Here is a 26,488-nt window from a genome sequence, read left to right as displayed (position 1 = left end):
ACCTCACACATTGTACCCATGTGCGGAGACCCGTGATAATCCGGGGTAGAATAGGTCTCCAGCAATCCATGCTTGCCGTAAAAGGCGACTAACGTAATCGGGTGGTCAGGCTCGCTGACTTGGTTGATGCATGTCATCGTGTTCCAATTGCGTGGATGATGCTCATGATGTCAATCACTGTATTATCTGGTCCAGACTTGATTATTTACAGACCGCCGTCATAAAGCTGGAATATTGCTGAGTGCTGGTTTAACAACAAACCAACCAACCAACCATGTTTGGAATCAAACTTATGGTTCCAACGTGATTAGCCAACGCTGTGTCCACTCGGCTAACCGCCGTCCAGAATAACGGTTACGTTGAAGCGGCAATACCCAATCAACATCAACATGTTATGAGTAGGAAACTTGAGGGGAAGTTATTTTTCATGCAAATAAAGCGACAAAAAACTTTCCATAGCCAATAGAAATATATGCATAAAGCAGAGTCGATTGTACGTCCCCGACTATATCATGAGTATGTGTTTATGAATTACTATTAAATAGTCATGAATCCAAGTGTTCGCGAAAGGGTGAACGTATCCTGGCACACTGGTATCACAAACACATGCAAAGGCAAGTAAATTGTTCTGAAAAAACATGGGAACATATGGTACAAGTCAAAATAGGGAATTGGATTGAACATCATTTTTGTCACCGATGCGTCAAATTTGGCAGTGTCCTCCACATATCTACCATAAAACATTTTGAAAGCTTTACTGAGGCCTTGAACGTTGTAACCTTGAAAGTTGTAACCTTGATCCAACAACTTGTGACCAAGAGTCGTATGAGGCTCTTTGAAAAATGGAATAGAGTGCTCTTTACAACAGCTTAATAAAATCAATGTTTAATAGGTTTGTGACGTCACTTCGTCTTGGATTCTTGGAAACGGCAGGAAATGAACTGTAAAAAGTCCAATAACGGGGAGGGAATAAGTTAAAAGGGTTCATGACATAATGTCAATCGTACATTCGACTGTTTTAGCAGATGTTTCTTATGGATATTGAAATAGTTTTGTTGATTTTGATAAGAAGTAGCTGTTGCAGCTTCAAAGTGGTAAAGACCTGTGAAGATCCGGGGTAGAATAGGTCTTCAGCAACCCATGCTTACTATAAAAGGCGACTATGCTTGTCGTCAAAGGCGACTAACGTGATCGGGTGGTCAGGCTCGCTGACTTGGTTGATGCATGTCATCGTATCCCAATTGCGTGGATCGATGCTCATGATGTCAATCACTGGATTGTCGGGTCCAGACTCGTTTATTTACAGACCGTCGTCATAAAGCGAAATATGGGGATGCCATATTGTAATTGTTGTAAATGTTTGTTTGTTTGTTTGATCTTTAACGCCGCACTCAGCAATATTCCGGCTATATTTTGTAAATGCTTCGGGCTCGCGCTATAAATTTAATCGGGACCAATTAGCGGACCCGGGTTAGAATAGATCCCCTCCACGCTATTGTTGGTCAAAGTAGCAATGGATCTGGTGGTCAGACTCGGTGACTGAAATGGGTGACATCGATGGAGGGTCTTTGTTCAGCATATCAATCACTGGTTTGTCTGTCCGAGTCTCGATTATTTACAGGTCAAGGGGATAAAGTTAAGTGAAATATTAGTTTTTGTGACTGTGTACATATCCTCTGAACACTCATTCCTAACGAGCTGTATTCCCGGGTGTAGGGTACACAACACACAAACCCACAAAACTATAAGAAGGTTGAGTGGAAAAGCCAATCTAACCCGCCGGGCAAAAGAAAGTGTACACTTAAAAATTGGATTTGACCAACACATTACAAAATGTTATCAAAGTGAGCGTGTGAGTATGGTCTTTCGCCGATTTTAGCAATATTCAGGAATATCACGGAATATCACCAGATTTCGGCTTCACACATTGTACCCATGTCGGGAATCGAACCCGGGTCTTCGGCGTGAGGAGCGATCGCTTCAACCACCTGACCGCCCCAAAATGTATCAAAACGTTACTAGGCTGAAAACAGGTCCAAAACACAACTGTGATACCTGTATCAACTCCATCACCATCGAATAACCATTTCTTGTTTGTTTCATTTTTACCACCATCAAACATTGGTGTATACTTTCTTTTGCCCGGCAGTTTACTTTTGAACGAGGATGACATTATATGAATATCATTATTTCGAACAATGTTTGTGTGAATTTGTGTGGGTTTGCAAGAAAGGTTTTCTCAATATTCGCCTTGTTGATAGAACCATATATACTATTCAACCACGATTTATTGAATATGATGTTTTTAAAATGAATAAATGAATCATGCAAGTGAACAAACATGGCGGGTTTCACTCCCCATAGAACAATATTTCAGTCAAAGCTCGGTGTGTCATCTTATTATGGGAGGAAAGCCCAAATTATAAAGTAATGCATGTAGTATGAATTCGCACTTGACCCCCACACTGTGTATATTGTTCTGGCACATCTAGGATTCGAACCATGACGCGGGCCCTTAATGGAAAGGGACGCAACTCTCCAAACTGTGGCGCAATTTGCTAACACAAGACAGGCGTCAGAATAAGACCTAGGTCTTCCTCCAACCAAAACCAGATGGTAGATGACCTTATAAAAGGTTGGCTTAGATTATTGCTTATGTCACATATTAGATATAAAAAGTGATATGATATGCTTTTACAAGCAGCAAATAATGGCAAATATGATTGGACTTCCAAATTGAAGTATTTGTTGTTACGACTTGGAATTGGCTATGTATGGGCAAGACCAACAGTAAGTGGTAAAGATTCTTTTATCGGGGAACTGATGACAAGATGAAGAACTGGGCCCCGTTCCACAAAGCTATCTTAACGCTAAGTCGGTCGTAACTCCCATTCTTTAACACTGACTTACGACAATCGTAGCGCTAAGATCGCTTTGTGGAAGGGGCCCTGGATTGGCACAAGAAACGAAAAATTGTACTTTTGGAACGGAATGATACCTTAAACATGTAACAGTTTCAAATTCCGAGTGGCCATGGCGCAATTTCGTTGCAGTTTCCATGGACTCAAAATATATAGAAACTGGCAGGTATTTCAATATCCCTAGAGATAAAAGACTGACACTCTTTGTAATGAAGGCTACGCCGAAGATGAATATTGGTACCATTGAATGGTTTGTGTCCGGTATACAACACTGCGTGAGAAGTACATACGTACTAAATGTATATCATACCCTGCACGTAACATATACGATTATGCTTTTGGCATCAATGGATACAAATGAAATTCGACACCAGTCTACATGCATGTATATACTTATTATGAAAATTGTTTCAGAAAGATCCATATTGACTGATAATATATACTGACCACCTGGATGGACACTGGTTACATGCCTACATTCTTCGTGAATAGAGATGTTTTGAATTAACACACATTGTCCAGCCTGGGTGCATGTCTGATGACATGTCACGTATATCTCAAGATGACCGGGGGCGGTCGGGTAGCCTAGTGGTTAAAGCGTTCGCTCGTCACGCCGAAGACCCGGGTTCGATTCCCGACATGGGTACAATGCGTGAAGCCCATTTCTGGTGTCCCCCGCCGTGATATTGCTGAAATATTGCTAAAACCATACTCACTCACTCACTCACTCAAGATGACCGGGGCTGTTTTATTAGGGTACTGAGAGCTAGAGTACAAATCTTACATCATTTCAAAGTACCTAGTACCCTCATCTTGTATTCATGGCCCCGTCCGAACAAGCCATAACCGTAGTTGAAAACCGCCAGGCATGACTATCGAACATGACGGTTGATTCGACCCAGAGTGCCTTCAGTTTCAAACAGCTCGGACCATACAGGGCTATCGTCTCAGAGTTTGAATGTTGCAGCCTTGATCAAACAACTTTTGAGTCAGCAATATTCCAGAAAAATCACGGCTGGGGGACACCAGAAATGGGCTTCACACATTGTACCCATGTGTGGAATCGCACCCGAGCCTTCGGCGTGACGAGCGAACGTTTGTTTTCTTGTTTAACGCCGCACACAGCAATATTCCAGCTAAATGACGGCTTGTCTGTAAATAATCCAGCCTTGGCCAGACAATCCAGGGATTGACATCATGACTATCGACCCACGTCATTGGGATCGATGACATGCATCAACCAAGTCAGCGAGCCTGACCACCCGATCCCGTTAGTCGCCTGTTACGACAAGCATAGTCGCCTTTCACGGCACGCATGGGTTGCTGAAGACCTATTCTACCCCGGATCTTCACGTGTCGACGAGCGAACGCGTTAACCACTAGGATGAGCGAACGCTTTAACTACTAGGCTACCCAGCCGCCCCGATTATATAAGTAGTCTTTGAAGTTATTATTGTTGACTTAACTATTTATAAGAACTGACTTCAATAAGTGTTTGCATTTGAGGTGTTAAAAAAGTAGAATCCCGAGTGCACGCGGAGTTATACATCGTATGTACATCGGTTTTCATATTTTTAATCAAGTCAAATGTTGACATCAAGTCTCAATTGATCGAACTCCCCAGCAATCAGTTTGTCATCATGTCCAATAACACATCATGTCCAAGAATGTACGTTGTATGTGTGTAAAGGTAATTATCTAACTATCACAATACAAATGCAACATTAATGACGTGGCTACAGTAAACAAGCTTTATCTGGTGCTCCTTGTTGTTAAGGGACTTGCTCATTTATCACTCAAACGTCGATGGTCAGTGTAGTCATTGAACAGTGATTGAACATAAAACTCCGGCGTTGTGTGGATTCACTTCCAGATCGGCTTCACACGTTTGATGTCTCAGCCCCAGTACACGGCCCCTGACGGATCAACTGATTTAAAATGTTTGTGTGGATGATAAATGGCTTCCGTCTTCACGAGTTGTCAATCATGTATTCTGTGAAGTTTAGAGGACAAGGGAGTGTTGTCTAAAACGTACATGTATAAGCTATTCCTGTGGGTAAAGTACATATATAGGCTATTCTTAGGTGCACAGTGGCAACATTAATGTTACCAGAATCACAATAACTGTTGATTTGATCAGAAAATGTGTCTAAAATCTCCTGGTTTACGGGGGAAAATTCACTAATGTCACATTTCGCCTTTCTTTAACCTTTCTGAACGATTGTGAGTCAACATGTATAAGCATGTGGATGCGATTCTTTAGGTATTTACATACATGTATGTAGGAATATTAAAGCTTAGGATTTCCTCACCTAAAAAGGCCGGGTATGTGTTTTGTAGACGGGACATGACAAAAGCTTGTAAAATGAATTTTGGGGTTCCGAAGATGGTGTAGTTTTAATAAGGCCCCTTATCTCGTGATTCACAAACCAGAAACGTGCAGAAACTTAAACTGAAAACCTTGCTGTCATTCAGAGCACAACTGTAACAGGTGCGTGTCTGTCTGTGTGGTGTGTGTATGTGTGTCTGTCTGTGTGGTGTGTGTGTCTCTGTGGTGTGTGTATGTGTGTGTGTGTGGTGGGTGTCTGTCTGTGGTCTGTGCGGTGTGGGTCTGTCTGCGTGGTGTGTCTCCGTGGTGTGTATGTGTGTGTCTGTGTGGTGTGTATGTGTGTGTCTGTGCGGTGTGTGTCTGTATCCGTGGTGTGTATGTGTGTGTCTGTGTGGTGTGTGTGTGTATCTGTGCGGTGTGGGTCTGTCTGCGTGGTGTGTGTGTGTCTCTGTCTGTGTGGTGTTTGTCTGTCTGTGTGGTGTGTGTCTGTGGTGTGTGTCAGTCTCTGTGGTGGGTGTCTGTGTTGTATATGGGTTATGTGTGCCTGTCTGTGGTGTGTGTGTGTGTGTGTGTGTGTGTATGGTATGTGTGTGTCCCAAGTCATCAATATAGGTGAGACGCCACCATGAACCATTCAACCAAACATCTGGATGGTTCACGTTAATATATAACAGAACAATACTAATTGGTTGATATAATGTAAAGTACACTTATACTTGAGATCACAGTCAAGTTGATCTCTTTCGTAGTTTTTGTCCAGCATTGCTCGGTGATATTCAATAATGTAAACAGCCTTACCTGCGAACTAGGTGACTTTTCCTTCTCCAAATAAATCTTGAGTTGCGTACTGAACATATGTAAGTTATGGGTGTGTGTCTCGTATCGATGATCTGATATCGTTCAATAACAATCAAATAGCCAATTAGCTTCAACCGAGGGGCGGTCGGGTAGCCTAGTGGTTAAAGCGTTCGCTCGTCACGCCGAAAACCCGGGTTCCATTCCCGACATGGGTACAATGTGTGAAGCCCATTTCTGGTGTCCCCAGCCGTGATATTGCTGGAATATTGCTAAAGCAAGTGTTTACATTTCACAGACCGCCTCCGTGGTCTAGTGGTAGAGCGTCCGCCCGGAGAGCGGAAGGTCCGGGGTTCGATCCCAGGCCGCGTCATACAAAAAGACGTTAAAAGATTGTACTTGTTGTTACCCTGTCTGGCGCTCGGCATTAAGGACTGGTCGGCTCGGAGTCAGTATACTGTGTCTGAGTGGGGTATTCATGTTAAACTGCGGCATGGTATCTCAGTGAGCTAGCACTATAAATCGGCATCAGTCCGGACTAGTACAAGCAGCCACACACACACATACACGTGCATGCACGTCGCTATATAAGTGCAATAATCTTGGACGCGACGTTAAACCCAATTTCACCTCACCTCACCTTACATTTCACAACTTTTTGAGATACAATCGAGCATGCTCTTTCTACCAAGATTTCAAAGAGCGTCATACGACTCTTGCTCAGAAGTTGTTGGATCAAGGTTACAACTTTCAAGGCCTCAGTAAAGCTTTCAAAATGTTTGATGGCAGGCATGTGGAGGACATTTCCAAATTTGACACATCAGTGTCAAAAATGATGTCCGATGCAATCCCCTATTTTGATTTGTACGTTATGTTCTCGTGTTTTTGTCAGGTGAGCAATTGACTTGCCTTTGCATGTGTTTGTGATGTGTGCCACCGGTGGGTCAGGATACGCTAACCTTTTGGCGAACACCTTGTATCAACATGTTAATAGTAAACACATGCTCATGATATAGTGGGAATCGTACAATCGACTCTGCCTTTAGCAGAGACTTCTTTTGAATATTGAAAGCATTTTATCGCTATTATTTTATTGAGATTTCGAGTTCCAACATTACAGCTTGGATCGCCCACTTTATACCAGACTGAAAAGCATAACGTGGACACAAACTAGTTTTGTCATGTCCTGAGGATAGATATATACCCGAATGCACTACATGAAATATACTCCCCAAGAGTTGAGTATGTGATCATCCGGGTCCTCTGTGGTCTGAAGCAACATGATTCCACTTATCATCATCATCATCATCATCATCATCATCATCATCATCATCATCATCATCACTTTTATTACATGTGCGTAGTACAAAGTATGATATGCTTGAAATAACATGTAAATGAGGCAAATAAACTCCCGGGCAAAAGAAAGTGTACACTTGGAAATTGGATTTGACAAAACAATTACAAACGTCATCAAAACGTTACTAGGCTGAAAACAGTGAAAACACTGTAAACTTAAGGTCCGATATCACCTATGATACCCGTATCAGACACATCACCATCGAATAACCATTTCGTGTTTGTTTTATTATCAGCCACCATCAAACATGGGTGTACTTTCTTTTGCTCGGCAGTGTAGTCGAGTGCTCTACGAGTACAAATGACTTTTCGGCTTGATGTTGTTTTAGATGATGGCTCCTTCCTATGTCCCCGACTCAGCCCCAGGTTGTCTATCTGTCGAGGAATTCCAAGTCTGTGACAGCCACCCCTGCCGTGATGGTAACCCGTTCTGCCCGGTCCGCCGGCGAGAGGAGTTTGTAGCTGTTGATGACATCGCCGTTCAAAATAACCTGAAAGTATGGTTGATTGGTACATTATTGTATCATGCAATCAATACTTAAAGCAAATCACCATCTGTAACGAACCCTATCCTACACCCGACCGCCTCCGTGGTCTAGTGGTAGAGCGTCCGCCTGGAGAGCGGAAGGTCCGGGGTTCGATCCCCGGCTGCGTCATACCAAAAGACGTTAAAAGATGGTACTTGTTGTTACCCTGTCTGGCGCTCGGCATTAAGGGGCTAAAACAAGGACTAGTCGGCTCGGAGTCAGTATACTGTGTCTGAGTGGGGTATTCATGTTAAACTGCGGCATGGCATGGTATCTCAGTGGGCTAGCACTATAAATATGCATCAGTCCGGACTAGTACAAGCAGCCACACACACACTAACACACACGTGCATGCACGTCGCTATATAAGTGCAATAATCTTGGACGCGACGTTAAACCCAATTTCACCTCACCTATCCTACACCCAGGAACTGATCTGTAACGTGGGTATACAGGAGTTTGACGATTTCTTTGGTAGGCATTTCTTAGAAGTTGACGGATGACGAAATAGACCAAATGTTTGGATAACAGCTACTTTAAGTACTATTATAGCAACTCTTGGTAGCCATCCTCATACGGTTGCCAAGACTATAATTTATCAAGCCATCTCGAGGCTTACATAATATAAATCACACCATATGCCCCGAGGGATAGGTTGATAACGAATTATTCTTACCGACATTCATTCATACAGAGTGCACGGGTGGCCCAATCGCCTAAGCCGCCGCGAGTTGCGTCCCTTCGGCACGCCAGAAACCTATGATTGTGGGTTCGAATCCCGGTTCGCCCCGATTATGTTTCTAGGTTTGTCAGTACCATACCCGTGCTCGTGGGTTTCACCGAAGTGGTAAATGTCTGAGACCTGCATCACTTCGGGCTTTCCTCCCACATTAAGATGACATGCTGTGATATAACTGGAATACTGTTAAAAGCGGCGTTAAACCCTAATACAAGCATAGTCACCTTTTACTGCAAAGATGGGTTCTGAAGACCTATTCTACCCCGGAATCGTCACGGGTCACAAAGACGAGTACCCATTGATGTTGAAATGACTCAGGACTCGAGGACACTTCTATATACACTGACGTAATACATAGACACCAGATACAATCATCTACTACAGGACAGTCGAAAGTATTTCCAGTTATCCATACTTCGAGAGAAGCGGAGTATCAACATTTGAATAAAGATTCCCCCAAAGGCTGTACTGCCTCATCGGTTTAAGCGTTATCGAGTTGAAGGAATTCGACTTCGAGGTTTCATTTCGACACATACCTTATATACATCGGGATGCACCTCAATGATGAGCACGAACTGGGTGTAGAGGGATAGAGGACTTCCGGGGATGACCTCTTGGAACAAGACCTCATCCTTTATAGACGTGGACAGCGTCGTGGTGGAAGCTGTCATGTCGGAATAGAAGGCGATCTGATCTTCAGGTCCAGCTCGAACCCTGACATGGAAGCTGTGGGACAGACAGATAGATATATAGATAGATCCCTGACACACTAGCTGTGGGATAGATAGATAGATAAGATAGATAGATAGATAGATCCCTGACACAGAAGCTGTGGGATAGATAGATAGATAGATAGATAGATAGATAGATAGATAGATAGATAGATCCCTGACACAGAAGCTGTGGGATAGATAGATAGATAGATAGATAGATAGATCCCTGACACAGAAGCTGTGATATAGATAGATAGATAGATAGATAGATAGATAGATAGATAGATAGATAGATAACATAGGTAGATAAAACATTGCAAACAACATCAATATTCAGCAACTTTACTGTCACGTGATAAATTTTCAATCAAAAGCTTTTATCTTGATATTGTATTATTTTAATGACACACACTGTTGAAATACAATAGATTATTCACAGTTGATTAAATTATCGCATGATATCACTGGTCATAACCAAAAACAAAATATGTTTTTTTTCACTTATTTTTGTCGTATAATGGCAAGTGTTATCGATGTGATAAATCAAGGTCAAACAGAAACTCCAGACAACTATGCTTGCTTTTGACTAATGTTTCCTGTAGGTACGAGTGGGAATGTTCCGATGCGTAGGGGATTCTGTAGACAAACAGTGCTCCAAATAATTTAGCTCTCTCTGATAAATGGGGCAGTTCGGTCCCATTGGATACATACGCGGGTTGGGGGGCACGGGTGGCCCAGTCATCTAAGGCACCGTGATTCGCTGTGCAGTGTTGCGTCCCTTGGGCACACCAGAAACCTATGAATGTGGGTTGGAATCCCGGTTCGCCCTGATTATGTTTCTAGGTTTGTCAGCACCATACCCGTGCTCGTGGGTCTCACCGAAGTTGTAAACGTCTGAGACCTGCATCACTTCGGGCTTTCCTCCCACATTAAGCTGACACGCCGCGATATAACTGGAATACTGTTAAAAGCGGCGTTAAACCCAACTCACTCACTCACTCATACGTGGGTTGTAAATTTGCTTCTAGGAACAAAATGACGCCCTAAACATCGATTATTCTAAGAATGTCATATGACAAAGAGATTATTACGAAAGACTTGCATTATGCAATTTCTGTTCATAATATACGATATATACGATACTGAACACACACTGGGCTAATAACCACAATTAAATTATTTTTGTAACTTTTAAACTTTAATACACAGAGGGGTAAGGGTTAAAGAAAGATACATACCTTCTCGACGCTTTACCGATAAGTCGAATTCCGTACCCATCTCGGAACGTACACGGCACTGGGTAGTCGGTATCCTAAGAATTGCAAAAACAAATTTAATACCACCATCTTGTTTATTTTTTATTTTTTTATTTCAGTGTCAGAGACACCTAGAAGGAAACATGAATATATGGGAAGGAGTGAATGTTCTTATTATTTAATTCAAATATAAGCCCGGGCGTGGCCTGGGTATGAGAAAGCATACAAGTTTGCAAATAGGAAAGTCAGACATCAAAAATAGAATTAAAAATATATCCCATTTAGGGGATATTAACTTAATTGACAAATGACAGCTGAAAAGACTGTGAGTGAGTGAGTGAGTTGGGTTTAACGCCGCTTTTAACAGTATTACAGTTATATCACGGCGTATCAGCTTAATGTGGGAGGAAAGCCCGAAGTGATGCAGGTCTCAGATGTTTACCACTTCGGTGAAACCCACGAGCACGGGTATGGTGCTGACAAACCTAGAAACATAATCGGGGCGAACCGGGATTCGAAGCCACAATCATAGGTTTCTGGCGTGTCCAAGGGACGCAACTCTGCACAGCGAATCGCGGCGCCTTAGACGACTGGGCCACCCGTGACCCCGAAAAGACTGTGAGAAGCTATTTGTGACGCAGTGTCTATAATGACGATGTGTCCAGTATCTGCAATATTTTTTTTATTACTTTCCAACTATCAAGATTAACTCTATCAAACATGTTCTAGTTACATGTAATAACATATACACACATTTCTCAAGGATTACCTACAATTGTTAATTCGGCTGTAAACTGCCATTTGTACTGTCTGCAAGTCTGGTCCTCTGTGTTGCCGTACTTCCCGTCCGGTCCACACACAACGCTGGACGTGTTGCAGGTCTTATAGTTCGCATTACACTTGACCTGACCTTCCGACCCAATCGACGTGTCCCTGCTTTGGATGGTGCCGTGGGTGACGTCCACCACGCAGTTGTCGGGTGATGACATTACTGGGGAGGAGGGGGGATTCAAAATAATACATAAAAGTGACAAAACCATATTCATAATCATAAGAAATCCCTGACATTAATCAAAGATTCACCCATAAATGAACAGAGATTTTGACAGATGCGCTCACACAAGGATGAGGCACTGCATTTTCACTGATTTAAAAGCCTAATAAAATCGAAGATTCTAAAAAACAAATTCATTCTGTCATAAACATGCAAAGACTCTACGGCCTCATATTTACATTTTTCTTTACACCGGCTTAACCCAAAATAGAAAAGATCCTTCAAAAATAAACTTACACTGAAAACAACAAATCTATTCTATCATAAAATTGCAAGGACTTCACGGCCCCATTAATTATGTAATCTCTTTACCGACCAACACAAAAATCGACACGATATTTCTGGAGGAGTTGGTATACATATATTTTCAGCATGCTAAATTCAGTTCGACGTCCTTTCCAAATTGACATTTTTATATAACCCGTCCTGACAACCAGCAATGCCGTCGTAATTTCGAAAAAATAAAAATAAACACCATACATGGCCTCCACGACGCTGTGCTGTAAAGTCACGAGAAACAAGAGTATGTGACGTGGCATAATGCAACGTAAATCATAATCCGCTTGACACAAACTGTACCTACTGTTTGGGTATGCTCTCAAATCCCGCAGTGTGAAGTCTCCCGAGACTTCAACGTCACTGAGCCTGTCATGTGTAACTGGAGATGCATGGACGCCGACCCACTGACCATCGGAGTAGATCTTGAACAGCACAAATCATTTCACTATGAGGTTATCAAATCACAATAAACCCCCTCTGATTGAAACTGCCACATCACCACAGAATAACAGAATATGACTTTTTTCAGTCATTGTCGGTAGGCAATTATTAAATAATTATATGTATAATTTTAGGTTACAAATGCTAAGTTGATTTAATCACGCTTAATTTAACATTTGAAACCTGATGCTGTGCAATCGGTTCCAGATTTGAATTAGCGCGGTTAAATCTACAGGTGACCTAGCAGCACCCTTGATTATATCCAGCTTATCACCCCTCTGTTATGAGAAATATCCCAGACCCATTCGCAGACAAATTTTGTTTTGGACGTGACGTCACCATCACCATCTCATACATCAACATTGCACATGGTTTCTCTCGCTCATGAGTGTGATCTGATTGGACGACTATTCTTAACTGGCGGCCTGCCTTTCGTATACGGTTCAAAACAAAGCTATGTCATGAACTGGTTCTGGGTATTTATCATAATAGAATTGACACCAAATGCGATGTTAATCGAGAGTGCATATACCGTGACGCAGTTCTTTCTAACGCCTTCATAAAATGTTTTCGAAGTGAAGAAAACTGTTCAAGATCTTGTCAAAACTCACACGTTTTTAGGATTGATGAAGTCAAGTAATGACGATCGGGGACTAACATGTTCCACAAAAGTGTTAAAAAAAATAGGAAACGGTTTGTCGGCAGCTGGTTCTTCAAGACATCTGGTTTGGCAACTGACACACTTCGTGAAAATATATCTTGGTTAATTCATCTCGCGGAATATATAATCTTAATGTCATGATAATCGTTTATGTCAGATTTGATTAGAAAGGAAATCAGCTAGGTGTCAGTCACAAGGACGCGTCCCATAGTTTTGATAAGTATTTAACTAATTTTGAAAAATTCTCATTTCGCTTACGCTAAACGTAGTCGTTATACATCGTTCTGCGATAAATTTATTTCAAGTAAACTGCCGGGCAAATGAGAGTGTACACTCATGTTTGATGGCGGCAAAAAATCAAACAAAAAGAAACGGTTATTCGATGCTGATGTATTTGATATGGAAATCACGCCTGTGGTTTGGACCTTAAGGTTCGGCGACTGTTTTGAACCTAGTAACTTTTTGACGACGGTTGTAAATCTTTTATCAAATCCAGTTTTTAGGTGTATACTTTCTTTTACCGGCAGTTTATGTTATACGCTACACGTGTGTAAATATGTATACACATGCTCAAATGTTTACACAACAGATCACAACATACCATTCATTGTCAAGTTACTTACTGTACGATCGCTATGTGCATCCTAATATCGAAATAAATAACTCTTGAAATATGTTTCTAAAATTCGAATGTAATATCGAAAAATGTACAGTAACCTCGATCACAACATGGTTACATCGCTAAACCACTGGGGCTCAATTTATCACGCATTCGTTGGAGCACGAGGACCTGGTATCTCGTCGTTGAACAGTTTAGTTGAGTCCAAGGCGGTTTAAAGTGTTTCACGAACACTGTCTTTATAACCGTATTGTAAGAAAAGGTAAGAATAGGTCTTCAGCAACCCATGCTTGCCGTAAAAAGTGACTATGTTTGTCGTAAGAGGCAACTAACGGGATCGGGTGGTAAGGCTTGCTGACTTGGTTGAAGCATGTAATCGTATCCCAATTGCGTAGATCGATGCTCATGGTATCAATCACTGGATTGTCTGGTCAAGACACGATTCTTTACAGACCGCCGTCATAAAGCTGGAATAGTTGTGAGTGTGGCGTTAAACAAACAAACAAACAAACACTAAGCTGGTGGTCACTTCGGATGTTCCTCACACATCAAGCTCACACGCTGTGACAAAAACAATATAATTAAAATCAGACCTCAGTTCTCGCTACCGCTAAACAAAGATCTGAGGACATCCCATTAGGGGTCACGTCAGGATGACCTTTCATCCGACCAATCAGAGCAGCGCTTACCAGATTGTGAACGTGACAGTCGGAATGTGATGTCTAATCATGCAACCTCGAAAACTTTAACTCCGAACGATAGTGACGGGTTTAACGACTGAATCCATACAATCTAGACCATCTAATAGCCATCCCAGAATGTTCTTTTGTTCAGGTTTCAAATTTGTAATCGAGAATTTGTCAAAAAATGTTTCGAAGCGTAGTCGCCAATTTGAAATTAGTGCCGTTAAACACGAAAAGCTGCCTTCTGATTGGTCATTCCATTGGTCGGTCAAAGTTCGCGAAAGGTTGGTATGACGTGACCCGTAATGGGATATCCTCAGAACTTTGATTAGCGGTAGCGAGAAATAAAATCTGATTCTAATGAGATTGTGACAAAAATGAAAAAAAGTTCAGGGACAACCGATCAGTCAAAAAAAAGACAAAAAAATGGAAGTGACAAACTCCCCCAAACGATGGGATATCGATGATACCAGGTGCCCCCCCGGAATAACTGTTAGATTAGCAAAGACACCAGTTCGTGACTCGGGTGACAAAGGCGAGATATGTACCTGGTATCTGTCTGGCTCGAAGGCGATGACCAAGTGGAACTCCTGGCCTCTGGTGAAGGGGAATGATCCGATGCTCTGTTCCAGGGCCCCGGAGTGAGCTGCTGTCAGATCACGTGCATTAAAGTCCAGTTTCAGCAGCAAACCTGTGTCATATTCTCCATCTACATCCACGGTGATGCTAAAACACTCGACATGCATGTAGACAGGTTAGAAATGTTGACATTGTAAAGGCAATTCTTTTTGTTTAAGTTAGTGAGTGAGTTTGATTTTACGCCTCTTTTAGAAATATTCAATCACGGCAGGGAACACCAGAAATAGGCTTCACACATTGTACCCATGTTGGGAATCGAACCAGGGTCGTTGGCGTGACGAGCGAATGCTTTAACCATTAGACTACCCGACCGCCCCTCTTTGTGTTTAAAGAGAATGGTACAACATTACTGAAGCCTGCGCCTTGGGTAACGGAAGAGTAAGTGAATGTAGTGTTACACCGTTATGAATTTGAATCATCAGACATCAGGACATCGTACATTGTACCCATGCAGGTTTGTTTGTATGTTTGTTTAACGCCGTACTCAGCAATATTTAAGCTATTTGACAGCGGTCTGAAAATAATCGAGTCTGGACAAACACATATCCAGTGATTGACATCATGAGCATCGATCCACGCAATTGGGATGCGATGACATGCATCAACCAAGTCACCGAGCCTGACCATCCAATCTCGTTAGTCGCCTCTTACGACAAGCATAGTCGCCTTTTACAGCAAACATGGGTTGCTGAAGACCTATTCTACCCTGGACCCTGCTCATGATATTAATCACTGGATTGTCTGGTCCAGACTCAATTATTTACAGACCGCCGTCATAAAGCTGGAATATTGCTGAGTGCGGCGTTAAACAACAAACAAACCAACCAACAACCAACAAAATAGTGTGTGTATCTGACTTACCGACTGGCATCAGTGTTTGGAGTGATGTAGACGGAAATCAAGGCTCCATTTTCCATCCGGCACGGCAGTCGCAGCTTCGTCTTGACCGCCTGAATTTTGATAGCAAAACTAACCACTTGATCCATATGTTTTACCAAAAGCAAAATATAATTCGTATCGTCAAAATGTTTCTGTGTCATGGATAATGAAGCTGGTTTCCATATCTGAGTAGTTATGTACTCACCTGCCCAAACATGTTTGGCACAATCATCTCAGAAGAGTTTGTTTGTTTGTTTGTTTGTTGTTTAACGCCGCACTCAGCAATATTCCAGCTATATGACCGCGGTCTGTAAATAATGGAGTCTGGACCAACCAATCCTGTGATTAATATCATGAACATTGATCCACGCACTTGGGATCGATGATATGCATTAATCAAGTCAGCGAGCCTGACCACTCGATCCCGTTAGTCGCCTTTCACGACAAGCATAGTCGCCTTTTACGCCAAGCATGGGTTGCTGAAGACCTATTCTACCCCGGCGTCTTCACGGGTCTCACAGAAGAGAAACACCAGACTCACAATAATGTCATCATTTCAACCAAATATTATTAATATAAAACGTCAACGCCATTGAATAACCAGTCTCGATTATCCGACGAAACATATTCCATTGGGCGTAAAAGGCAAAACAACGTGAAAACCATATAAATGGATCTCTGAAATTCAGTGATGACACCAGGTGTTCGTAATAAGTGTGGGGCGGTCGGGTAGCCTAGTGGTTAAAGCGTTCGCTCGTCACGCCGAAGACCCGGGTTCGATTCCCGACATGGGTACAATGTGTGAAGCCCATTTCTGGTGTCCCCCGCCGTGATATTGGTGGAATATTGCTAAAAGCAGCGTAAAACCATACTCACTCACTCGTAATACGTGTAAATATGTCATCCAAACACATTGCATGCACATTGTACTACAATGATTGTAGTCCCTTTGGGAAGAATGATTCGAAAAACTGACAAGCAATTTTTGTTGTGGCCAAACCCTTTTGTTGATTTGTTGAATATGCTTGTGGTTATTTCACCATAAAGATATTTATGTCTTCCTTTAAAAAAAACATGAATAAAAAATTCCGGATTCTGCCCGATCGAGTTTGATTGGAGGATTGGAGTCTGACTTACGTCTTCCTTGGGCAACACGTTGCTGACACAGGCTCCCTTGAAGACCTGCAGATCTGTGCTATCCTGGCAGCTGGCCTGTGAACTCTGCCCACAGAACACGTGACCCTCCGAGCAGCGGAAGGTAGACATTCTGTAGGGGGTGGGGGCGAGGAAGTTACTGGTCATGTAGGTGGACGGTGATTGGTCTGGTCGGGGACAGGGTTGATCGGGGGCAGCACCGCTCTCGTATTCCGCTAGAGCAGACAATGCAGATATTCACACTGTGACTTACTTATCGCCGCCATGTACATGCATTTTATGACAGTTTTATGTATGAAGTAACAGTCTCATGTGAAGAAGACGTTTAACATGAGCTAGGGATCAGTGGTGGCAGATACTAAGGATACTAACAGGGTTGATTTAACTGCTGGCCTGTTGGCCCGTGACCAGTTCAAAATACAAAGGGCTTGCTGAAACGTAAAGTAGAAGGCCCGTCTGGCTGGTCAAAATTTCATCCCTTCTCCTTTTTTTATTGGATCATCTCGGTAGAATGGCAACCGGCCGCCGTTTTGTAATGTTGTGTTCTTTATTTGCTCATAAATTGATAAGAAATGAGCCAAGATTTAATTTCAGAGTGGAGGAAAAAGGGTTTTACGGGTGAAGAGTTCTAAAAATTTGAGAGCCCTGCTAGTTGGCTATGCGGCCTGCACCATTAAGTTGTAGGACAGTTAGCTAGGAAAGGGCCAGTAAATTTTAAAAGGAGCAATCCCCCCTGGATACATACAAAGATGTTGTTAAATCTACCCCTGTAATAATGTGGGCATATCTGGGATTAAGCCCTGTGGATCCCGATGATGCTAACTGATGCATAGGGTGGTCCTTGGTATAGGGCGCTGATGACCCAGATGTCTTAGGTGACGAAAGTCGATGTGTAGAAACTTTGGTTGGGTTCGGATCCCAGATACGCTCTGATCATGTTTTTGGTTTGCCAGCACCAGTCTGTGCTCGAGGGTTTCACTAAACATCTAGGATCCGCATCGACTCGGGCTTTTCCCCACACAGCAAACTATTAGCCCTCATATGACGTGATATGTACCGGTCAAAGCGGCGTTACACCCACTGATGTATATTCGACATAAACATAAATTGATTCTTACATCACATAAATGAAAATGACACGAACACTTATTCCCTATCCATGCACAATAGAAATCGATAATAAATGTAAACTATTTCACATTTAATAGTTTCAAAAGTCACCCAGGTGTCTGTCCAAGATATATTCGTAGTACATCTCAAAACCCTGCCAATTTGACACAACCAGTCGGCGTATCCCCCTTTTTGCGTGGTGGGGATTCCGGAGGGTAATAGATGAGGTTAAATGGGGTTAAACGATTATTATAGCGATGTGCATGCACGTGTGTTGGGCTGATTTTATAGTGCTAGTCCACTGAGATACCATGCCACAGTTTAACATAAATACCCAACTCAGACACAGTATACTGACTCTGAGCCGACCAGTCCTTGTTTTAGCTCCTGAATGCCGAGCACCAGACAGGGTAAGAACAAATACCATCTTTCAACGTCTTTTGGTATGATGCGGCCGGGGATCGAACCCCGGACCTTTCGCTCTCCAGGCGGACGCTCTACCATTAGACCACGGAGGCAAACCCGAAACGTAATAAAACCTCATTCGATGATCATCCACAGCAAGGTCCAAGCGTCGACCAAAAGGAGAAGCGGGTTGTCACAATGTAACAAAGTGACCATCATGGTCCCCGTACGGTGTGAATTGTTGTCCAAAGTCAATATTTACAGACTGCCATGAAAAAAAAGATTGCGGCGTAAAACAAACCTCACTCACCTACCCAATCTCACTCACTCAGGATAACATATGCAAACAAAACTCACGGAACGTCCACCGTCCATCTGTATCAGTTGTGCCCAGCCGGAGGAACCCTTTCCTGAAGTCGTGTCCGGAGCTTGTCATGAACACCTCGGCGCCAAGAATCTTCCCCGAACCTATGGCTACACTGCCAGGAACCATCCAAGACACCCAGAAAGTTTTATACGTCTCACAGTCCAAGACGGAGTGCCAGGTAGTTTGGTTGTTGGAGCACGACGTACACTCGGACATGGTGTTCTGTCTGCCCCCAATGGTAAACGTGACACCCGGTGTCTCAAAGAAGCGGTCCTCCCTCAAGTTCACCAGAACACTATGACACGCCTTGACGCTGAACATGATATCTGTTCTGTCCTTTGTCGGGACATGGATCCAGCGGTTCTGTGTGTGGGTGTAGTGTATCATATGGTAGCGCTCATCTGAAAATGTATTAGAATACTATGTCATCTTCCCGAGGCAAGTGAGTTAACTGACTATAAAAGTCCAGTTTCCACCCTTGCCGAACTAGGCTGGTATTATGGAGTTACATTTTGGCTGGACTGAGTCTATGCATAGTCCAATCAAAATCGCGCACTGAAATTGAAATCCTGTCGTAAAGTGTCATGCAGATTTCGGTCGACTGTAGCATTTGCAAAGCATGTGCACCGCTAACTCGTTGTCAACAAGTATTTTCTTAATCTTTTCATGTTTTTAATCAAGGTGCTCACGTAATTTGATGAACTTCGCGATGTAAGACTCGTTTTATCACAATATAGATCTTGATTATCGATCAGATCGTCTTGACTGAGCGCCACCGTTTTGTTTGAAGCAAATACAAGTGTTACGAGAGGTTGAATCTGATTTGACAGTAGGAGAGGCACAGAAAGGACATAACTCGCAATAGCCAATGGTGGCGCTACGATCGAGCCCAGGAATTCCAGCCTAGTTCGGCAAGGGTGGAAACTTGACTTTTAAAGTCAGTTAACTCCTTGCCTCGGGAAGATGAATATATTGGGAAACAAACGAAACACACCCAAGAGGCATCACGATAAATATGATGATAATTCTGTTCACGATAAAAGATTATGTAATGACCAATTAATAAAGTTCAGTGGCGAGGCCTGGGATTTTTTCAAGATGGTTTTCTTCTGTGAAAGAAGGACCAAAACATTTTTTAAACATGATCACAGAAATTTTCAGAAAATCCAACCTGTTCTGTTAATGATATTATTGTAAGGTCTCAGGACAAAATTATTGACTCCAGTATTTACGGGAACAGGTTATTTTATCCCAATCTGGAATATTCAATGATCAGCGTCTTATTTCGTGTGTACACATTAAAAGAGCATAAAGAGAGACAAGTAAAACTCTTAAAGGTTAGGTCTTTACTTCAAAACATGTTTTTATAGATATTGTCACTCCAATTCTGATTGCATTCTATTATGGCAGAATTTGAAAAACCTCGGAAATTTGATGGTCATATTTACAGCAATTATCAAGATTTAATCCATTTTATTTATGTGGGGAATGCTGAAATATTATTACATTTCAGGCAACACGGACATTAATCTGAGCACTTTATTGTTCGAGAGACTTAAAATATAGTTTTATAAGTGAGTGAGTATGGTTTTACGCCGCTTTTAGCAATATTCCAGCAACATCACGGCGGGGGACACCAGAAATGGGCTTCACACATTGTACCCATGTCGGGAATCGAACCCGTGTCTTCAGCGTGACGAGCGAACGCTTTAACCACTAGGCTACCCGACCGCCCCAGTTTTATAAGAAATGTTATATTTGGGATAACACTTTTTGAACAAAGTACAGATACTCTTACTTGTTTTTTGCTGAGCCTTGTCCAGGATTCGAACCCACACTGCCAGAGTGAGGCACCTAATCGCCAGCACACAAAGTCAGCGATCTAACCCACTCAGCCACCGAGGCTCCCACAAAATGAAAGTCCGACACCTGGTAGTCTAGATCACGTACTTTGTGTACCCCTCTGGCGTGTGTAAATTGGCACGGCTCCCATGGCCGAAAGAATTATCCCAAATATAAAATTTGTTACATTTGACCACTTTCTAAATGGCATTGTGTGTTCATACAGTTGGTTAAAATAGTTCAATATGATTGTTTAAGAGCCACAGTCGAACAAATGAACATGAACCCTCTTAGACAAAAAACAACATTATGTTAGATGGCTGTGTGACGTCAAGGCCAGCGAGAACAATGGCGAAATAGACACCTTAATGTTACTGTTTGTGTGGAAGCTCTTACTTGATACATGGTACGTTAGGCGTCGTGTGGCCAGTCCCTCTGTGTTGAGAACTGGTGGACCATCCATTCTTGTCTCCACTGGGATCCCAGGAAGAGATGGATCGTGGACCATTCGTCCGTCCACGTGTAGCTGTGAATAGATGTAGCATACACATTGACGCCAGGACTTCGTATAGAGCTTCATAACACTGACCGGTAGCAGCTGATAGAGATCCTGCTTCGCACTCAGATTACCACAGAAATGTCTCCTGGAGACTCAAATCCTTAAATTGAGTCCCAGTTAATAACATGGGGTACCAAGGGATATGTTTTGTTTGTTGTTACGCTGCACTCAGCAATATTCCAGCTATATGAAGTCGGTCTGTAAGTGATCGAGTCTGGATCAGACAATCCAGTGATTAACATAACGGCAAATCTACGCAATTTGGATACGATAACATGCATCAACGTTCAACCAAGTCACCTTTTATGACAAACATGGGTTGCTGAAGACCAATCTTAACCCGGATTGTCATGGGGACAGAGAAATGTAAAAGATCGAATAAAAAAATGGTAATTTATATAGAACAGCTTAATTTCTTGCTTGCTTTTATAATATTTAACATATATATCATATATAATTTCTCATTTTTGTTTGATAGGCATTACTTAGAAGTTGACGGATGACAAAGTTCAACCAGCGGTATAAGAATCTATAGAAACGTCGCAATTTCATGTAATAAAGAAGGTTTTATCCATAAAACATTTTTGTCTAGTACTTTCTCATGTTTGTTGGCACTTGAAAACCTACTCGAACGTCCCCTGCCGAAAAACATTCGCGAATAATCTTTTTGTTATGCTTAGTAGCACGCACTTCACTCTAATCAAAACGGATATGGTACTCTACTATAACGGGAAAGTGACGTAAAATTGCCCACGTGCAGGGGTCGTTAGTCCAAAAAAAGATATGGGGTTCCCCAACTGAAACTACAAGTGCCAGCACCAGACGATCGTGAAGCATCCAGTGAATTGAATTTTGCCCAAACATGTTTGGCACAATCATCTCAGAAGAGTTTGTATGTTGGTTTGTTGTTTAACGCCACACTAGGCAATATTCCAGCTATATGATGGCGGTCTGTAAATAATCGAGTCTGGACCAGACAATCCAGTGATTGACATCATGAGCATCGATCCACGCAATTGGGATCGATGACCTGCATCAACCAAGTCAGCAAGCCTGACCACCTGATCCCGTTAGTCGCCTCTTACGACAAGCATAGTCGCCTTTTACGGCAAGCATGGGTTGCTGAAGATCTAATCTACCCCGGATCTTCACAGGTCTCTTGTTGAATGATTCAATGCTGATTCAATACTGATGGCTTGTCCAGGCAAAATATATCATTACCTCAGCTACAACTTACCTCAATGGCCGTGGGTAGTACTTTCATGAGTAGAGTAAATTCCTTGCCTATATCAAAGGGGAAGATAGGCAGCCTGTATCTGTAGGTCTCTCTGCCACTCTCCTGCACTTGGACAGTGGCCTCTTTGTACCCGTACGCAGTGAACGAAGCCTCCAGTTTGATGATGGATGTGTTGCCAATACGTAATGATGTCGTGAAGCTGATAAAATATAATACAGTACACTACATTTATAACAAACACGGTTATGACGAAATGGATCGGTTATGACGAAATGACAGATATAACGAACTGGGTTTTTTTTGGTCCCGCCCATTCGCTGTATTAATGTTGTAACTATGCTTTGTACGAACTACCGTTATTACGAATTTAACTTAGTGGTCCCTTTGAGTTCGTTATAACCGTAGTTTAATGTAATGAAGCTGTTTCGTTACTTCCTTCCATGCGTATACATGTTCCGTACACGAAACTAGGGTGCACAATTAAGAATAATAATGTCGAACTGATTAAATCGAACTTGTTGACAAATACTGATCAAACTTCACATTTAATTAATGCAGTAAGAATCAATTTTAGGAACAGAGCAAAAATTCGTATAGGTACGGAAACGCTTCCGGTGTCCACTTGACAACAATTTTCAACCAATGAGATTGCAGCACATACTCCCATTTACAAAGGTTAATATGTTCACCGAATCATCTTCCCGAGGCAAAGGAGTTAACTGACTGTAAAAGTCCTGTTTCCACCCTTAGCGAACTAGACATGAATTTCAAGGTTCGATCGTAGCGCCACCAGTGGCTTTTGCGAGTTATGTCCCTTCTATGTCCCTCCCATTGACCACTTAGATTCTATCGCTCATACCGCTTGAATTTGCTTCAAACCAAAAAGGGCGGCGCACCGTAAAGACGATCTGATCAATAATCAAGATATATATTGCAATAAAACGGGTCTTATCTCGCGAAGTGCATCAAATCACTTGAACACCTTGATTAAACACATGAAAAGATTTGCAAAATATCTACCCCTAGCTGACGGTACACATGCTTTGCAAACCCTTCAGTCGACGGACATCTGCACGGTGAAATCCATGTTGTTTTTTAACCGGATGTCTAGTGCGTTACGCGATTTTGATTGGACTATGCATACTCCTAAATTTCAGCCTAGTTCGGCATGGGTGGAAACACGACTTTTATAGTCAGTTAACTCTCTTGCCTCGGGAAGATGTCACCCTACAAGCATCCGAAACGTGAACAACTAACTGCCATGATTGTACCCACTCAGTGTTGATGACAGGTGTTGCGATCAGCGTCACTTCCGAGTTGAGACTTAAGGGGCATGTCAGTGGGTGGTCTTTAATGGTGTGTGGAGTCTGAAATAGATAACATACAAAATATAACAACGATGTACTATTTTAGGCGTAATTTATTACACATAGTTTAACTCTTGTCGGGGTCATTACACGAAAAAAGGACCACATGTCCCGACCCCTGAGTGGTCTGACTAGACCGAGGTCGCAACACCCTTTCAATAGCTCAGCATGTTTGTTTGTTTGTTTTATAATGCCGCACCCAGTGATTGACATCATGAGCATCGATCTACGCAATTGGGATACGATGACATGCTTCAACCAAGTCAGCGAGCCTGACCACCCTATCCCGTCAGTCGCCTCTTATGAAAGGCATGGGTAGCTGAAGACCAATTGTAACCCGGATCTTCACTGCTAAGCTCAGCAGAAGTATCCCGCGATTGAGTGAGTGGGATTTACGTCGCTTTGAACTGTAGCGTCATTGAGTGTCAGTTCAGCATGATGAAGGTCTTGACGTTTGTCACTTTGGTAAAACCCACGAGCAGGATATGGTACAGACAAACCAATATTCAGGACATGGCGACTCTTCGATTCGAAACAGATATTTTAGGATCCTGACATTAGTAAGGGACGCAACTCTCAACCTTACATGGCTGTGCCACCCGTGTTCCACTTTCACTCGATTTTAATCAAAACATTGTAAAAGCAACATCAGCTGACGAAATGTCGCCTGTGATCACTTTTATCACCATACATTGTATTAGAGATTGAATTGACCTAGTAGATGTATAAGTTGGAAATATTATATCCAAATAATTATACTTGTTCTACGAGTTCAATATGCAAAATCAAGGACCTAAGGACTCGAGCCATGAGGTGGTCTGCCCGGACAGAGACCGCAGGCCGAGTTCCGGTCAGAACGCCGAAGGGGTCAGGCCCGAACCGTGAAATGTTCGTACAAGACGCCATCTTGTTTTCTAGCAGACGAGTCAATATTCATCACGTGACAGGTAAATACTGATCATGTGACGAGTCAATATTCGAGGTCATTGTCAGTCACATGTTTCGGGGTCTACATTGAAATGTATTGAATTGTCACGTGGTAAGGATTAACCAATGGCATTGCAAGATTCTTTATAGAGGTATAACAATAAAATATATAAAACCTCAACGCCAGAGACTAACCAGTGTCGATTATCCGCAAAAACAGATTCCACTGGGCGTAAAAGAAAATTATATTTAGGGGTAACAATTATATGAATAGATAACTGAAAATCTGTGATGACACCAGGTGTTTGCACAAAGGGTAACCATTCGTCAGAAGATGTATATAAAGGTGAAGATTCTTACCGAGTAGTGCCAAACATTCTGGAAGCAGTGGCCATTGAACTCCCCCCAGATTCCATCAACACAGGTACTGTGCTGCCTCTCCCCACACAGGCCATAGCCCGCCTCACAGCTGTAGCTCGCAGTCACCCCCCTGCCGGTTCTCATGACGCTCACCATGGCGTGAGGACGAGGGGGAGGTTCTTTACAGTCAGATTGACTTGACTCTGTAAAATGTCGTGGATATAAATACTAGAGCTGGTATTTCTGACCTGCCCCGTATGGATATGTCATTCCCTCCTCATCCCTGCCCTTCCCCGACCCAATCCATCTTAATCCAAAACGTCTCCACCCGACTCGCCCGTCCTTATCAGGCCAAAAGTAGCCCAGCTCGCCCGTCCCGTTCACAAGCTGGACCCATCCATGTCCACCCGTCTCGTCCATGCATAAGCTTTGCCCATCCATCCATCTCCCCCCGTCTCGTCCATTCACAAGCTGGACCCATCCATCTCCTCCCGACTCGTCCATTCACAAGCTGGATCCATCCATGTCCACCCGTCTCGTCCATGCATAAGCTTTGCCCATCCATCCATGTCCCCCCCGTCTCGTCCATGCATAAGCTTTGCCCATCCATCCATCTCCCCCCCGTTTCGTCCATTCACAAGCTGGACCCATCCATCTCCACCCGTCTCGTCCATTCACAAGCTGGACCAATCCATCTCAACCCGACTCGTCTATTCACAAGCTGGACCCATCCATCTCCACCCGACTCGTCCATCTCCACCCGACTCGTCCATTCACAAGCTGGACCCATCCATGTCCACCCGTCTCGTCCATTCACAAGCTGGACCCATCCATCTCCACCCGACTCGTCCATTCACAAGCTGGACCCATCCATCTCCACCCGACTCGTCCATTCACAAGCTGGACCCATCCATCTCCACCCGACTCGTCCATCTCCACCCGACTCGTCCATTCACAAGCTGGACCCATCCATGTCCACCCGTCTCGTCCATTCACAAGCTGGACGCATCCATCTCCACCCGACTCGTCCATTCACAAGCTGGACCCATCCATCTCCACCCGACTCGTCCATTCACAAGCTGGACCCATCCATCTCCACCCGACTCGTCCATCTCCACCCGACTCGTCCATTCACAAGCTGGACCCATCCATGTCCATCCGTCTCGTCCATTCACAAGCTGGACCCATCCATCTCCACCCGACTCGTCCATTCACAAGCTGGACCCATCCATCTCCACCCGACTCGTCCATCTCCACCCGACTCG

General features: G+C 43.1%; 1 protein-coding gene across 1 annotated transcript in view; it reads right to left on the bottom strand.

Moving 5' to 3' along the window:
• Positions 1-7,130: 7,130 nt before the first annotated feature.
• Positions 7,131-26,488, bottom strand: part of LOC124144747 — a 41,999-nt gene continuing 22,641 nt past the window's right edge. The window contains exons 17-29 of the mRNA XM_048390366.1: positions 25,224-25,426; positions 23,845-23,936; positions 22,570-22,768; positions 21,170-21,299; positions 18,922-19,332; positions 17,032-17,264; positions 15,877-15,965; positions 14,925-15,102; positions 12,277-12,394; positions 11,413-11,630; positions 10,622-10,695; positions 9,207-9,396; positions 7,131-7,895 (exon numbers count right to left, since the gene is read on the bottom strand). Of these exons, the coding sequence (XP_048246323.1) occupies positions 7,776-7,895; positions 9,207-9,396; positions 10,622-10,695; positions 11,413-11,630; positions 12,277-12,394; positions 14,925-15,102; positions 15,877-15,965; positions 17,032-17,264; positions 18,922-19,332; positions 21,170-21,299; positions 22,570-22,768; positions 23,845-23,936; positions 25,224-25,426 (2,255 nt within the window). The 3' untranslated portion in view covers positions 7,131-7,775. The remainder of the gene's footprint in view (positions 7,896-9,206; positions 9,397-10,621; positions 10,696-11,412; positions 11,631-12,276; positions 12,395-14,924; positions 15,103-15,876; positions 15,966-17,031; positions 17,265-18,921; positions 19,333-21,169; positions 21,300-22,569; positions 22,769-23,844; positions 23,937-25,223; positions 25,427-26,488) is intronic.

This window comes from Haliotis rufescens, unplaced genomic scaffold, assembly GCF_023055435.1.
Source record: "Haliotis rufescens isolate VD_foot unplaced genomic scaffold, xgHalRufe1.0.p SCAF_9, whole genome shotgun sequence".
Taxonomy (NCBI): Eukaryota; Metazoa; Mollusca; class Gastropoda; order Lepetellida; family Haliotidae; genus Haliotis; species Haliotis rufescens.
The sequence above is the reverse complement of the archived record's forward strand: the minus strand, read 5'-3'. Positions and strand labels throughout refer to the sequence as shown.